We start from the raw sequence: 17,169 nt of genomic DNA on the forward strand, positions 1-17,169 counted from the left end.
TTTTGTCAATTTTCTTTGACTTTTTAAGTGAAAATAGGTCGACGTGTGCATGGATAATGCCAAGGGAGTGCAAAATGCTATTTTTGTGCAATTCTGGGATATTTTTTTTAAGTGAAAATAGGTCGATGGGTACATGGGTACCGAGTATGTGCAATTCTTAAAAACGCGCCAAGCAGTGGGTGATTCTGCACTTTTCCCTCTTAAAATTCACTGAGAGTTTTTTTCTTAAACTTAACTCAAAATTGTTGTTAACTTTTTCAATTTTTAAGGCTCCAGTTTGCGTGCTATTTTCCCAACTATTTCTAATTTTGTTTCTCACCTTTGCTAACATTTGGTTTGACGGTTACTATTCCTTAACTGTGAGCAACCACCCACAACATCCTGTTGTCAATGTCAACAACCGGAGAAGTTGTTATTTCTTCGCATAACATCTATAAATTATGAGAGCTACATACCACCATATCATCTGTGATGGTTAGATATCAAGTTACAGATTAATTATAATGTTTATGTTCTCTAAATCGGTGTTAGTATGCCGATAATATTATTTAAAGGACGACATTAAATAATTTTTAAAACCGGTGTTTTGTTTTAGAATCTGATGAATTGAATTTTCAGCATGTGTACATAATTTTATTATCAAAATGTAAGTTTCAGTTTTTTTCTGTCATTAGCAATAAATATATTTGATGGTGAAATGCAATTTATTTTTGAATTTATGAAATTTTTCAGGAAGTTTTGCTTTCTATCATTGTTTATCTTGTGCATAATTTGCCATATCTGGACGGAGGATGTAAAATCCGAAGATTATGAGTTAAGTTTACCACCGGAACATATGGCATATTATTTTACGAGCCATCCTGCAGCATCAAATGCTTGTAAGGAGTCAGATCATTGCCCATATAAGGTACAAATGCTTATTAATTCTACATTCAATTTATTACTGAAAACATTTTATTCTAGATGCATCAAGTACTATTAAAAATTGTGCCAGTAGCATTTTCACATTTACTAATATGTCTTAAAAGAGGAAAATTTGTTTCATGCTTTGGAATATAGGAATATTATACATATCCGAATTTATTTAAGTCACTTAAAGAGCATGCCTTAAACAAAAGCCAGAATAATTCTAAAAAAATATAGCACTCGGACTAGTATTTTGTATGATATTATTAAAGTCATTCTATTAATTTTTCGGTTAAAAAGACAAAATGCAGTACTTGTCATATATTCAGGGACATAGCTAGAGTGGGGCAAGGAAGGACAGCTGTCCCTGGGCGCAGCATCCAGGGGGCGCCAAATTGATGTTATGAAATTTTAGAATGAAATGTTTTACATTCTTGGTACACAGAAAGGGGCGCAAAATCTCAGTTGTCCCCGGGCGCTGAAAACCCTAGCTACGCTTCTGTATATATTGTTATAATATATGACAAGTACATTATAAAAATGTAAAATATAACAAATACACAAATGTTATATTTTGTTACAAAATATAACAACTTGTTATATTTCCTTATTTCCTCTTTGAATATTCTGTGTTGAGGTACAAAATGGCTGTAACACTGAAAATCTATTTGGAAAGCGAAATGGAATTTAAACAATTAAGTACTTGTACACAAATCTTCATTTTACTACTAGTATGAAAGAAACATGTTCCCTCCATTTGTATTTGTTCCAGAATTTGAAATGTTATCAAAATATAAGCATAAAAAATTATGTTTTAACAGTCATATATAATGAATTCATACCTTAGATAATCACTTTCATATAGTCTTGATGGCATAAAAAAGTAATAGTGGTTCATTGATCACTGAATTTGAAAACTGTAGTCCTTTCAAAACTTGTGCATATACTCCTCATTTCTCTTCCCCCCCTCCCGGTCTTCCCTTTGATTTTAGGAATAGAGTATCTCCAGCATTCATCACTTCTGTTGATATAAAAATATTGGTATTTCATTTAAACTAAAGTGTGAGTTTTTTTACTCTTTTTCCCCTCTCCATGACAACTGCAATAAAATGTTTATTTGGAAGAGAGGTCTGTTTAATCACAATGAAATTACAAGTCTTTGTAATTGCTGTTGTTTTTGTGCTGTTAGTAAAAGTCCCAGAAATATTATTTTTGACAATATTGTTAACTTCTTGATAGAGAAGTTTGTTTTCTTTATGCATGTCAAAATAAAAATTTATAACCTTAATTATAAAAGTAAAAGCAGGTTGATGATATCCTACTACAGGTATGTCACAAAAAATGACTGTTCATGAAATATTTCTGATGAAATTTATTTCGGTGATAGTATCAGTGCTTTTCACCTTGCAAACAAGTTGCTATCTGAATGAGCATTCATCCCTGGAATTTATCCGAAAATGCTTCTTGGTTTGCTTTGCACATCTTCTAACAATATTTGTAAGATACAAGTTGTAAATACTCTCAAATAAACAATTAAAAATGTGAAAATAAGTAATACCTTTTAACTTTTAAATACAGTGAATTACAAACACAAAATTATAAATAAATAATGAATTGCTGTGTGACTTTTTTAGTTATTTACAGTATGTGCTTTAGATTGTTGTCATTGAACCATTGGGGGAGGTGAGGAAGGGTCTAGTAGATATTTACATGGCTGTGGATGAACCAACATCTGACTTGCCTTCTGAAGACTTAATGACAAGTCAATTGAACATTAGTAATGAAGAGGTTGTATGAGAGATTAAAGAAGTTGACATGTTAGGTCGACGAGAAGCACTGATTTCTGAAGGGTCTTTCTTAAAAAATTAGATGTTTAACCATGTCTGAACAGGTTTTCTTTTCATTTATCATAAATAAGGTAATAGCACTGTGTGGAACGTACACAGCAGACTTTACAAAACTTCTCAGAATTTGGGGTTTTGTTTTCTAAAAGATGAAACTCTTTAACTCTTTTTGACAATGCAGAAATTTCACTCTTTGAGAAAAGGTTTGTTTGTATTTGCAAGATTCTTAAAATGGCAATCATCTGCCTACCATTTTCTGAGTTAAATTTCAAAAATATTTTATGGATATCCATTTCACTTCACACAAACAAACTGTTAATTGCTGTTTGTTTGTTATTGTTTTTTTATTTATTTATTTATATTATATTATATTTAGGTGTAGAATAAAATTGTATAAAATAAAATGATGGTTATATCCATTGTCTTGTATATGCTAATAATAAAGGGTTCCTTAATATTCAAAAATGATTTATTTTATTTTAATAAAAATTTTATAACTCATGTAATTAATTATGGATAGGCATATTTTTTTCCTTCCTTAGAATTTTATTGGTCTTAATAAATGCTGGGGCTATGAGAAAAATTGTGCTGTAAACCAAAGATTCTCTGTTCCTGTCTGCAACAGAAGTAGCAAAGGATGGTAAAAACTTTTCCTTAATTTTATGTGATGATATACTTGATGTTAAATATCTGATAATTGATATAACATCAGATTTATTATAATTCAGAATTGGAAAGTATGAAGCTAAAAATTTTCCTATAAATCAAAACTAATTTATTTTGCAGAAATATGTTTTTACATTTTTATTTTATTTCCTTTTAAAAATATGCTGTTGTATGAAGTACTGTTTTCATTGTTTGTATATTTGGTATTTATTTTTAATGAAAAAATAAAAGAGCTATAAATGCCAGATTGAATAAAACGTACTTTTCCATTTTGCCGGTGCAGGCGATAAAGTCACCAAAAATGGCAAAACCGATGCCAAACGGAATTTCCTCGCTGTAACCTTTTACACCTGATTTTCAAAATAAGTAGCAACAATTTCTTATCAGATTGATTGTTTCTTTCAATACTGGCATAAAATTACATAGAATTTTTACCAGATAGTTCAGTTTTATGCCCTAAGATATAGAAATTACTTTCAACGTGTTAGGCTTAACTTTGCCGCCACTGTGGATTTTGCTTCTTGTTTTTTTCGGAAAAGTCAAAATTTCTTCTTTGTTTCTGCTAAATAAACTTCTTTAGAGCATATCGTGTTGATAACGTGATATAAATTACTTAAATGGCAGATATATTTTGAAAATATAGTAGAAAGAAATAAGCAAACCACAAATGCACGTTACATGTTTATTTACTTAGCTAACTATTAGTTATTTTGCTTATTTCTTTCTACTATATTTTCAAAATATATCTGCCATTTAAGTAATTTCTATCACTAAGGGCTTTCGCAGTAATTAAGTCAATTAGGATGCAATCACACTGCTCACCCGAAGGCGAAAATATAGAAAAAGCGAAATCAAGGGTTAAATTCATCAATTCTAATGAGAATGCTCTAGTGAAGTAAAGCACTGCGGTTTTACATAATTTCTTAGTAAGCTATCCGTACGATTGAAATAGTTCTTGCATTTAAATTTGTATTCCATAAGGCTTAATTTAAGATTTAACTTAAAATTAATGTAGATAATTACTGACAGAATTAGATTTTTGTAGCGTAGTTTACGAGAGATGAGATCACTTGTGGTCATGTGATATGAACCGCTGAATCAGGATGTTGAACCATGAGATCATGGTAAATTTTTAAATTAATGTCTTTTTACAAATTTAATGCCTTTATTTATTGTCTTTTTTACAAAATTTTAAATGATATTAAAATGTTTATGCTTTCAAAATAAAAAATTCTTAGAACTAACATTTGTTATTTATGTGTGTACTGTGTCTTGTCGCCAACAAAGTCTGCTTGGCGAGATTTGCGCCAGCCAAACGAAAAAGTACCGAAAGAATAACTAAAGATGATTAATACAGTTATCTCATAATCATTTATTATGTCATGGAATAAAATAATATGTGGTTGGAATGAAAGTTTTCCACCAAAAATTGTTATTAGTAAAAGTTAGGGGGGGGGGGAAACATCAAAGCAGTACCTTTAGTGCAGGTGGTAATCACCATCCAAATCTAAGATTTCCTCATCAACATCAGTAGGCTGACCAGAGTGCTCTGCTTTCTGAATGTCATAGTCTATGTTTTTGAACTTTTGGTACCAAACCTTCACAGTATCATTTGATACAGCATTAGTACCTTAAGCTATACACGTGATTTGATGACATTTTGTGACAGAAGTGGAAGTAAATGATGGTTCTTATCTGGTAGCATGACAGTTCCATTTCAGACTTAATGATATTTTTTTTTACAACACAAATTGTTTGACAAATTATGATTAAACCCGACAACGTGAACTGTTTGCACAGATGATATTTGCAGTGACAGGAAACTGTTAAAATCCGGTATTTACTAATATCAAAGTATTTATGTACAGTGCTGGTTTTTACTTTTAGCAAGGCTATGTTGCCAGAGGCACCAAGATACAGGAGCACATATTTTCCTCATGAACAAACAAAGATGACTAGCTCTTTTTGATTTTGAAGTCTAGTTAAATATTACTTAAATCAATGTCCAACAGGTATCAACTTCACAATGATGATCAAATATCAGATCATCTGAAACTATGAGTTGTTGTCTTATATAAAAGAAGGTTCACTATGTAATGAAATCTTTCACTAGATTACTCACGAAGACAAATACCTGTAAAAGCCAACAACTATAATTTGAAAATATAATTAAAAAAAAAAGAAAATCTGAAATGTTTCAGATTTTAAATTATGTCTAAAGAGGCGTTGTTTTAAAATTTTTTGAGTTACATTTATTTATTAAATATCACATTCTTCTCACTTAAACCATAAAATTCAATTCAAGAGCAATACTGCAAAATAGTTTTAAAATAAGCGTATCTTTAGAATTTTCGATAGAGAGATAAAAATGTATTTTCTGTACAACGTTGTCATTGCTCACTTTGAAATCCTTGAGTTTGTTAATAAAAAATTCGTTAAAGTTTTACAAAATAGGAAATCGATAATAAAACAAATTCCAAATTTCAGATTTGGTCTTCCACATGTCCATATTTGTAGGAGGATTATGCCATTCAAAATTCGATGGCTCTATGTACCGCTGTTTTATCACAATGTGAGAAATATGCATACATTTATGCAGATTTTTCATTATTTGATTTCTTTAAATATAATACAGGGCGATAATACTTTGTGGCAATAGTTTGAAAAGTAATTCGCCGTTTGTAGTGAATCAACGCAAAATCACAAAACCAAAACAAATATCCTTCAGGGACAAAGCCCCTTTGAACTAATAATAGTATTATCATCACTAGTCGTGTTTTGTAAAGTGATCACCTTCATAAAAAACCTAAATCATCTGGAACTGAAAACGGTTCTATATGGGAGGTTTCATTTCATATATTATATAGGCGTGCTTATCATCATAAAACATAAATTTGTTCTGCCTAAGAATACCAAATACTCTTGTAAATGTCCTGTTTGTTTGTAGCATAAAATTTGATACTACAGTCAAAAGTCATTAATTCGGACACCCATAATCCAGACCTCAAAGATACAAACTTCAATATCAACGCGTCGCATGCGTCGCGTTGACGAATGCGCGTAAGACCTTTACGGCTGCGAATATGCGTGTTCACGTGCGCAAAATACGTTTACGAATGCGCGTTTAATGTATAATTGACAGTATAAGCTAAGCTAAAATTATCTAATTCAGTTAATGTTGCAGATTGCGTTGTTCCTTAATCTGTAGTGGCCCAGTTATTGCATGAGAAATAATAATTTTTTATTTCATATATTTGTTCATGTGTTTAATTATTTTATAAAATTAACTTTAATATTTTGTTAATATTCATATTTATATTTCTTTTATGCTGAATGGCAATAAGTAGTTCATATTTATATTTAAATTTCTTTATGCTGAATGGCAACTAGTTCTAATTCTGATTCATGATTGCGAGGTTTTGGTTTCAAAACGTTGCTCGTAGCGTCGCATTTCGATAGCTGGAAAATAAAATGCAATAACTTAACCATTTGTTTATAATTCATGCTGTTCCTAGTCATAAATTAATTTTAAACATTAGTAGCCAAGGCTACATCGTGGTGACCTTGATTAATTTTCGAAATGTCAACAAATGACTCTTCTGAAACTGCTATGAAAGATACGATGCAGTCACCGGAGCTTCATAAGGTGAGTGTAAAAATACCTCCTTTTTGGATTGATAAACCGGAAATATGGTTTTTTCAAGTTGAAGCTCAGTTCAAACTTAGTAATATCGTTTCAGAAGAAACGAAATTTAATTATTTAGTTTCACAGCTTGAACCTAAGTTCGTCGAAAATATTTGGGACATTGTAACGAACGATAGTGCCACAAAATATTCGGATGCTAAAATTAGGTTATTACATTTATTCAAAGAAAGTGAAAATGTACGGATTAAACATTTGATTACTGGTATCGAACTTGGAGATATGAAACCAAGCCAACTTTTGCAGAAGTTGAGATCAGTTGCTACTACAGATGTGTCTGAAAATCTAATCAAAACTTTATGGCTGGAGAAGCTACCTGACTCCATAAAAAATATATTATTAGTTAGTGATGAAGATGTAACCAAGTTAGCGTCTATGGCAGATAAAATTAGTGATATGAATCGGAAACCAGAAGTATTTAGTACTAATGCTCCTTCCGTTCCCGCAAATGATTTGTTGTAAAGAATTACCTTTCTTGAACAAAAAATTGATCAAATAACCATTCGCTCAAGACGCAGGGACTCGGATTTACGTAATTCACGTTCACGATGTCGAAGCCGATCTCGTAAACGATATGACCCTACTGGCAAATTTTGTTTTTATCACTTTCGTTTTGGAGCAAAATGCATTCCAGAGAAATGCAAGCCTCCGTGTGCTTGGGTAAAAAACGATTTCAAAAACCAGGAAAACTCGAATCTGCAGTAGGTTCAGCGGCAAACGCTGCTGCAGAAAATATGAAGGATTGTCGCAAATTTCGTTTATTCGTTCGTGACCGAAGATCAAATTTGCACTTTCTTATTGATAGCGGAGCTGACGTAAGCATAATTCCTGCTACTTCACAGAATAAATGTAAAACTGAATATAAACTGTATGCAGCTAATGGCACACATATTTCCACTTAGGCATAAAAACGCTAACTCTTGATTTGGGATTACGTCGTGATTTTCAGTTTCCATTCATAATTGCTGATGTCACAAAAGGTATTTTAGGAGCTGACTTTCTTCACAAATATAAATTGCTTATCGATATAAATAAGAAAAAATTAATTGATGGCGTAACACAGCTTTGTGTCCAGTGTGATGTCGCTGCTATTTCCAGTGATTACTCAGTAACCACATTAAATAAATCCATAAAAATTTTCGATTTACTGTCGAAATATCCCGAAATTTCTAAACCTAACCTTTTTCCTACACAAATTAAACATGGTGTTACACATTTTATTACGACTGATGGTCAACCCGTTTATTCAAAGGCACGACAGCTCGATCCAAAACGCTTAGCTATAGCTAAAGAGGAATTTAAATTTATGCTTGACAATGGAATAATTCGTCCATCAAACTCCCAGTGGTCAAGCCCCTTGCACCTTGTTACGAAAAAGGATGGTTCATATCGTCCTTGCGGAGACTACCGACGATTGAATGCGCAGGCGATACCTGATCGATACCCAATTCCTCGCATTGAAGATTTTCATCATATTTTAAGAGGTACAAATATTTTTTCTAAAATTGATTTATTCAAAGCTTATTTTCAAATTCCTATTGCAGAAGAAGACAAATGTAAAACGGCTATCATCACTCCTTTCGGTTTATACGAATTTAATGTAATGAGTTTCTGTTTAAAAAATGCTCCTGCAACGTTCCAAAGATTTATTCACGAAGTCTTTAGAGGATTAGAATTCGTTTTTCCCTATTTAAACGATATACTCATTGCATCCAGTACCCATGAAGAACACGAAAATCACCTTAAATTAGTTTTCGAAAGATTACATACCTTTGGGTTAAGAATTAATGTTTCAAAATCTGTCTTTGCTGTTCCCCAAATCGAGTTTCTAGGCTACCTAATTACACCTAAGGGTTCCCGTCCTTTGCCAGAAAGAGTTCAAGCTATTACTAACTACAAACGACCAGAAACAATTCATGAACTTAGAACCTTTCTTGGAATACTTAACTTTTATCGTCGTTATATAAAGGATGCAGCGAAGAATCAAGCATTGTTACATGCGTATCTCAAGGGAGCTAAAAAGAGGGACAAACGTAAAATCGAATGGGCTGAAGAAGCTGAAAAACAGTTTGAAACGTGTAAAAATGACCTGGTGAACACGGCACTGTTGTCTTTTCCCAATTCTGAATTACCTCTGGCGTTATTTACAGATGCTTCAGATACGGCGATTGGCTCAGTGTTGCAACAATATGAAAACTCCTCGTGGAAGCCAATAGCATTTTTTTCTAAAAAATTAAGTGATACTCAGCAAAAATATAGCACCTATGATAGGGAACTATTAAGCATATATCTTTCAGTTAGACACTTTAAGCATTATCTAGAAGGAAGAGTATTTACAATTTATACAGATCACAAGCCCTTAATATTCGCCTTTCGTCAAAAACTCGAAAAAGCAGCACCTAGACAGGCTCGCCAACTTCAATACATCTCCCAGTTTTCGACTGATATCAAATATGTAAAAGGTGAGAATAATATTGTGGCGGATACATTATCTAGAGTTAATGAAATTTCATCGATAGATTATGATAAAATAGCTGATGAACAAACTCAAGATGAAGAACTGAAGAGTTTGCAAACCACTACTTCCTTGAATTTCAAGCAATGTTCACTACCTTCGGGGAAATATTTGTGGTGTGATACATCAACTAAACATGTTCGGCCGTATATTCCTCAGGCTTTCAGACAACACGTCTTTCAACGAATTCATGGTTTATCACATCCAGGAATAAAATCGTCTATGAAATTAATGACATCAAAATTCATTTGGCCTAACATAAAAAAAGATGTACAGTTGTGGACAAGAACCTGCATTCCTTGCCAAAAAGCTAAAATCAGTCGGCACACCAAAACAAAATTAGGTGAGTTTGAAGTACCACCAGGAAGATTTTCTGTCATCCATATCGATCTCATAGGACCACTTCCACCATCTAAAGGGAATATTTATTGTCTTACTTGCATAGATAGATTTTCGAATTGGATGGAAGCAATTCCTTTAGAAAATATTTCCGCTGAGAACGTCGCAAGAGCCTTTTATAGCAACTGGATTGCGCGTTTCGGAACGCCAAGTAAACTCATCAGTGATCGTGGATCCCAATTTAAAAGTGATACATTACGAGCTTTGTCCAAAATCTGTGGCATCAATTTACAACACACTACTGCCTACCACCCCTCGTGTAATGGCAAAGTTGAGCGCCTTCATCGAACATTAAAAACAGCATTAAAAGCCCACAACAACATATCTTGGACGGACACGTTACCAACAGTACTTTTGGGTTTGCGTACTGCTATTCAAGAAGATACCAATCATTCTATTGCGCAAGTAGTTTATGATCAGAGTCTCAGACTTCCTGGAGAGTTTTTCAGCGAACCAAGTATCCAGACAGCATCGGAGACTTTTGCTAATAAACTCCAGAAACAGATGGAAGTTGTTGGACCGAGACTAATTCGTAAAAATTCATCTGAACAGATATTTGTACATAAAGACTTAAAAACTTGTTCTCATGTGTTTCAGCGAATAGATCGGGTAAAAAAAACCTCTGGAACCTCCTTATGAAGGACCATTTCCTGTTATTGATCGCAAGGACAAATATTTTACTATTAGCATAAAAGGAAAACATGTTAATGTATCCCTGGATCGCTTAAAACCAGCATATATTTTAGCTGAGGAAAATTCTCAGTTGATACAACCTGACTACACTAATTTTCAGAGACCGGACTCAAATTCGCATGTGAATCAAAAACATTCTCGCACAGGCAGAACTATACGTTTACCTGTTAGATTCAAGGACTGACTAAATTATTTTGATAGTGGTTAACACTGCAATACTAGTTACTACCTATTTCTCCATCTTCGTAACGTAACTTAGTTACTGGTGGGGGAGTAGTGTAGTGGCCCAGTTATTGCATGAGAAATAATTATTTTTTATTTCATATATTTGTTCATGTGTTTAATTATTTTATAAAATTAACTTTAATATTTTGTTAATATTCATATTTATATTTCTTTTATGCTGAATGGCAATAAGTAGTTCATATTTATATTTAAATTCCTTTATGCTGAATGGCAACTAGTTCTAGTTCTGATTCATGATTGCGAGGTTTTAGTTTCAAAACGTTGCTCGTAGCGTCGCATTTCGATAGCTGGAAAATAAAATGCAATAACTTAGCTATTTGTTTATAATTCATGCTGTTCCTAGTCATAAATTAATTTTAAACATTAGTAGCCAAGGCTACAAATCTTCGATTTGGATTCAGCTTATTATTTTTTGCAGACTGTTAGAGCAATTTTATAAAAGTAAGCTTGAACTTTTGATTATGTCAAATAGAATTTCTGATATATATTTACTAATATGTAAAGGATCTACAAAGCGAAAGTATGTTTCGAAGTCCATTAAACAAAAAGTGGAATTGCTGCAAAAAATGGATAAAGGCATATCCTTTGTTTATCTAGACTTTAACGTTTGTTTATCTAAACTTTGTTTATCTTTAACGCCACGGCGCGCAATGAATTTCAAGTTGATCTCTCAGCACTATCCTTATCTTCAGGGCAGACGTTTTTATTTTATTTGGCTTATAATTCCTTACTAAATGTAGTATTTCATCTCGATGTACTCCGTCTTTGATATGATTTAAATCAAATTCCTCGTCATTATAATGCGCTTCCGATAGCGAAGAAAGTGACAGAGGTTATTGAAAACGAAAACATTTCAATTGACAAATTAGTCGGTGTTCCCGACACAGCAATTATAAGACTTGAACAGTGGAACTTTGTAAATGAACAAGAAGTTATGTCTGTTTATAGAATTAAAGAGAATGTATTATCACATAAAAAACGAAGCAACTTAAACAACTTACATTGAAAGAAATGTTTAATAAAGTAAACAAATAAATATTAAGCCTTTTTTTTTTTTTTTTTTTTTTTTTTTTTTTTTTTTTTTTTTTTGTAAATTTTGATACCCTTTAGATCATAATTGTTCCTTATTTCATAAATTACGGTTTCATATTTTTAATTTTATAATTTCTGCATGCCATCTTACCAGATTTAAACTGATTATCTATAATCCGGAATCGCTGAAGTCCCGATGAGTCCGGATTAACGACTTTTGACTGTATACTGTTATTGGGACCGGATTAAGAAATATATGTGTCATACATTTGAGTCCCACTAACAGGCTAGCTGCATGGGCATTTTCATGATTTTCCCCATGTGTAACATGTATATCAGCCAGTTACCCTTAGAAAGTCCTTTACGAAGGCATCCCTCCCCAAAAGCAGATAGCTCTTGAGGCTTTAATCACAATCACGTCACACCATTTATACAGGCACACATGCATACATTTCTGAATCCAGTCCCGATAACAGAAGAGTACCTAAATTGGTGTATTTTACATAAAAATACTGCAGCTTTCTTTAAAATAGCTCCTAATTATTCTTTGCTTTTGCTTTGATCTGAAAATTAAATTCCAAAGTTGAATAAAAATGTTGTGTATATCTTTTAGTAATAAAGTTTTAAAATTGCAAAAATTAAAGCCTGTTCTTGATAAAATGTTTGGATATAACATAGCATTAAAAATTGTCCTGTCTATTGTTTTATTTATCTTGTTCACAGGGCTAAATCAAAGCAAGAACAAACTGATACTTTTTTTAAGCAAGGAGATTTTGGTTACATTAGGGAACGAATGGATGAGATCATTCCAATTTGTACTTCAAAGCATAAAGTATGTGGAAAATTTATTTAATTGAAATTTTCAATTGTTCAAAACTCTACCATTCTTATTTTATATATTTTTCCCCCTTCTCTGAAAGATTTTTTTAAAATTTTATTTTAGAATGGCACCTTTTTTGAATGTGCAAAGTACATGAGGTTTTGCAGAGGAAAACATATCATGTTCGATTTCAAAACCCTTCTAGAATTACCTGAACCTATGAGGTATGACTGAATATTTTTTTAATTTTTATATTAGCTATAAATACTTTAAAATCTTGTGTAATTTTTAAAGTACACTTCCTGAAAGCAAGTAAACTTCATGCTGGAACTGAAATTCTATAAACATTTTAAAGTTTTTTGTTATATATTTATTTACATGTTTCCTTCTATTTAAAAAGAAAACATTTGTTACACTTCATGGAATTTGTTTCATTTGCATTTAGAAATAAGTAGTGCTATAATTACTGATAATATTTACAAATTTATTTAATTGAAAAGCTCATTCCTGTTTATAGTTTTGTTCATTGTTCTTAATATTTGTGAAAAGGTAGTTATATGAATTTTAAAAGAAGGTTAGTTAGGTTATTTGAATATGGCAAAGTCACCTGGCCTATCTGCCTTAGACAGTGGTTCTGAACCTGTGGTGTGTGCATCCCTGGTTGTAAGAGACACCATTCCACCATTTCAGAATTAAAAAATATATATATATATAAATAAGGTAATTGTGCATGTAACAAACAGTACCTGTTAGAATGTAAACAAAAACAACCTATGGCAGGGGCAATAAGTTGCGATGTCATACCATGATGTTTCTTTACATATGACATACAGGGGAGGTTTGCTCCATTTATTCTAACATCCTTGCTCAGCACATCATGCTTGTCATCAGTTGTCAGTACATGCAGTTAATGTAGGCACTTTGTCACATGCAGAAACTAATTGAGACATGCTACATACCTTGAATAAGATTATAAGCAAAGTTTGTACCTGTATTACTTTAATTAATTAATGTTGTGTAGTATTTATTGAAATTAAATAAATTTATCCATAGATAAAAATTTATACCAATTAATTAAATTTTTTAAATTGTAGTAACCCTCATTATGTCAAAAAAGCATTAACAGAAAGACAGTTATATCACTTATTGATTCATTTGTACAGCAGAAAAAATGGCTTGCAATGACCACAGTGTATTTTTTTTTTTTTTTTTTTTTTTTTTTTTTTTTTGCAAAATATTTTCCAATTCTAATCTTAAATCTTAAGTTCTTAGAATGTTTCAATAATATTATGGTGGGGAATATGCAGGATATAATCTAAACATCTTGAAATCTAAGAAAGCATAATTTGATGCCATTGGTACTATTACAAAATTTAACATTGCAGCAGTTGAAAAGCCTTTGCTAGAAGCTTCTTATCAAGTAGCATATATATGTACTAAGAAAAAAAAGATCTGTACAATAGCTGAAGAACTAGTAAAACCATGTGCACTTGAAATTGCTAAAATTTTGTTCGATTCTAAGTGCAAAAGAAAATTTAATAAATTCTGCTGCTGAATGATGTGATTCAATCATGCATTTAATATCTCAGTGATGATATTTTACTACAAATAACAGAAGATATCAAAGCCAGCCCTCTAAAAATAAACATCCAACTGATGTTGATAATTGCAGTCAGTTATTGGTATTTTCCCAATGCATTAAAAAAACAAAGTACTAGAAGATTTTCTATTTTGTGAATTGCTTGATTCTATGATGAAAGGCACTGATGTTTTTAATTACTTTAATTTTTTACATCACCAAATACCCTTGAGTATTATAGGCTTAGTTTGCATTGATGGTGCCCCTGCAATGTTGGGTAAAAATTGCAGATTTATTTTGTATATGAAGAGAAAAATACAGCAAGTTACAAAAATGCACTACATGTTGCATCATCATGCACTTGCACTGAAAACTTTGTAAGAGAATTTGAAACGATATCTCACTACAGCAGTGAATATAGTTTAGTACATCTGAAGATGAGCACTTAATCATCATATTTTTCATGCTTTGTGTGAAGAAATCGGTTCTGTTCATACTGTGATCCTTTATCACATGGAAAAACAGTGACTATCCAATGGGCGCATGCTCACCACGATTTTTGAATTGTGCAAAGAAATTATACAGTTTCTTATTAACCAAATTGGTGATTTAATGGAAACTTTTGGAAATAGAGATGCATTGCTTTGGCTAGATCACCTAGCGGATATATTTAACCACAAGATTGAAGAAAGCATTTCAATGGGAGAATTTGGCAAGAACATAATAACAGCTAGTGAAAAATTATCTGCATTAATTGAAAAATTTAAACTTTGGAGATGTCGAATTGAACATGGGAATTTAGCAAACGTTCATTTACTGGATTTAGTGGTTTTGGAAAAAATAATAATTATACTAGAAATTATTTGAGTGAATCATTTGAGGGATACTTTTTTCCCCACAGGAAATATCAGGCAAATTAATAGATGGATGCTCAATCCATTTTTGTTTGATGCAAATTCCATGGATGACAACAATTTTTTTTAAAAAAAAAGATCATATCAAAATGTGAGCTAATGTGTGTATGGAATTAAAATTTGAAAAACTAGACATAAAACAGTTAGAAGCTTATCCACATCTTACAAAAGCAGTACTAGAGACACTTTTACTATTTTCCACCTCCTACATTTTTGAAATGGGATTTTTCAGAACTTTTGCACATCAAAACGAAAGCTAGAAACCGCTTAAATGCATCTTACTCGGGGCTCTTTCAAAAAAAGAGCCTCATTTTAGTATAATTATTATGAATAAACAATAACAATCTAGCTATTAAAGATTTAACTATTGCTTTTGATAATATATAGTAATATATATTGTAAATAAACATGGCATTTGTTTATGCAATAAATATTTTTTTAAAAAGTTTACATACATTTTTGCAAGAGCTTATTTGATTCAAGGGGGGTGCTGACCTCTAAAAAGAATTAAGAACCACCGATATATAGTAATCCTTTTTTCTTCAATTTTAGGAATACTTTTCAAAATCTGATTTTCTATTTATTTATTTTATGCAACATCTTAATTTTTTTTAAGTAACATTAATGTGAGATACATTAAATGAAAGATTAAATTGATTTTTAGGGACTTCTGTAAGGTATTTTTTTAAGTTAAAATATTTCTTTGGCACATTTTACGTGCATACTTCTGAGCACACAAAGGTAATGATATTAAATGTGTGTGCAGTATCCTTGGTGAAGTAGTGGCTAGTGTGTATCACATTCGGAAGTACATTTTTCATTATGAAACTTTGTTTGGTACTTACGTATTAACGCAACCAGGCCAAAATTCGCATAAATCGCCAAATTTGGCGACCCTACTTATGGCAACCCTACGTGTTATACGTAGTTTTTTCCGTAAAGAAATTATTTTTCTTACTGGTTAGATTGAATGCCCTGAAATACTTTAATTACTTTTTTGCAGAATTACTTTTTTGGTTACTGTACCTAACAGAAGCGCCGTTACCCTTATGGAAAAAATTTGCGAAAATATCAAGGAAGGAAGCATCATTTATTCGGATTGCTAGAAAGGATACAATACAAGTGAGTTCGAAAATGCTGGATTTCTGCATGGAACTGTTAATCACAAATATAACTTTGTGGATCCCAAAACAGGCATTCACACACAACATGTAGAGCGCATATGGGGCTCAGCCAAATGGCGCAACAAAAAACAGAGAGGAAGAGCCCGTCATCATCTTGACTCATACCTTATCGAATTTATATGGCGCCAAGCTCAAGCTGTTAATGGCGAAGACGGTTTTCAATCAGTGCTAAAAGCAATAGCCAAAAAATTTCCGCCAGAAAAATAATTCTGCAACTTATTCAAATTCGAAACCGGAAGGGTTTAATTGCTATTTTATATTTTAAAACAAAATAATATAAAAAACTGTATTAAAAATTATCTGTAATTAGTAAATGTACATTTTCTTTCTATTCATACTTTTTTACTGAAACTTACAAATCGCGCCAACCTGGTTGCGATAATACGTAAGTACCCTTTGTTTAATGTTAAAACTTTGTTTGTTGTCTAATAATATACATATCTATATATATATATATATATTTTTTTTTTTTTTAATGTATAGCTTTTCACTACCATGATCTTTATTTTCTGGAAAACTTAATACTGTAAATTCCCATATCCTAAATTCCACCAATGCATGAAATCCAGGCAACCTGTCTGATTTCATTAAAGAAATAAGGATAGTTTTGGCAACATATCTTATCATACAATATTGAAACACCATATTGTATTGATTGTTGCTTTGAT

The 17,169-nt window shown here is 31.8% G+C and overlaps 1 protein-coding gene across 3 annotated transcripts in view; it reads left to right on the forward strand.

Annotated features, from left to right (window-relative positions):
• Positions 1-370: 370 nt before the first annotated feature.
• Positions 371-17,169, forward strand: part of Eogt (EGF-domain O-GlcNAc transferase) — a 57,887-nt gene continuing 41,088 nt past the window's right edge. Inside the window, exons 1-6 of one of the 3 annotated variants that reach the window (XM_085820118.1) lie at positions 385-474; positions 596-646; positions 733-907; positions 3,293-3,390; positions 12,728-12,836; positions 12,948-13,048. In XM_085820118.1, the coding sequence (XP_085676244.1) occupies positions 645-646; positions 733-907; positions 3,293-3,390; positions 12,728-12,836; positions 12,948-13,048 (485 nt within the window). In that variant the 5' untranslated portion in view covers positions 385-474; positions 596-644. Of the gene's footprint in view, positions 647-732; positions 908-3,292; positions 3,391-11,215; positions 11,414-12,727; positions 12,837-12,947; positions 13,049-17,169 lie in introns of those variants that run through there. The other 2 variants (XM_085820119.1, XM_085820120.1) reach the window with 2 other exon arrangements.

The sequence above is a fragment of the Stegodyphus dumicola genome, chromosome 7 (genome assembly GCF_044657685.1).
Source record: "Stegodyphus dumicola isolate Sdum_Otavi_A_Nest chromosome 7, ASM4465768v1".
NCBI classification, from domain to species: Eukaryota; Metazoa; Arthropoda; class Arachnida; order Araneae; family Eresidae; genus Stegodyphus; species Stegodyphus dumicola.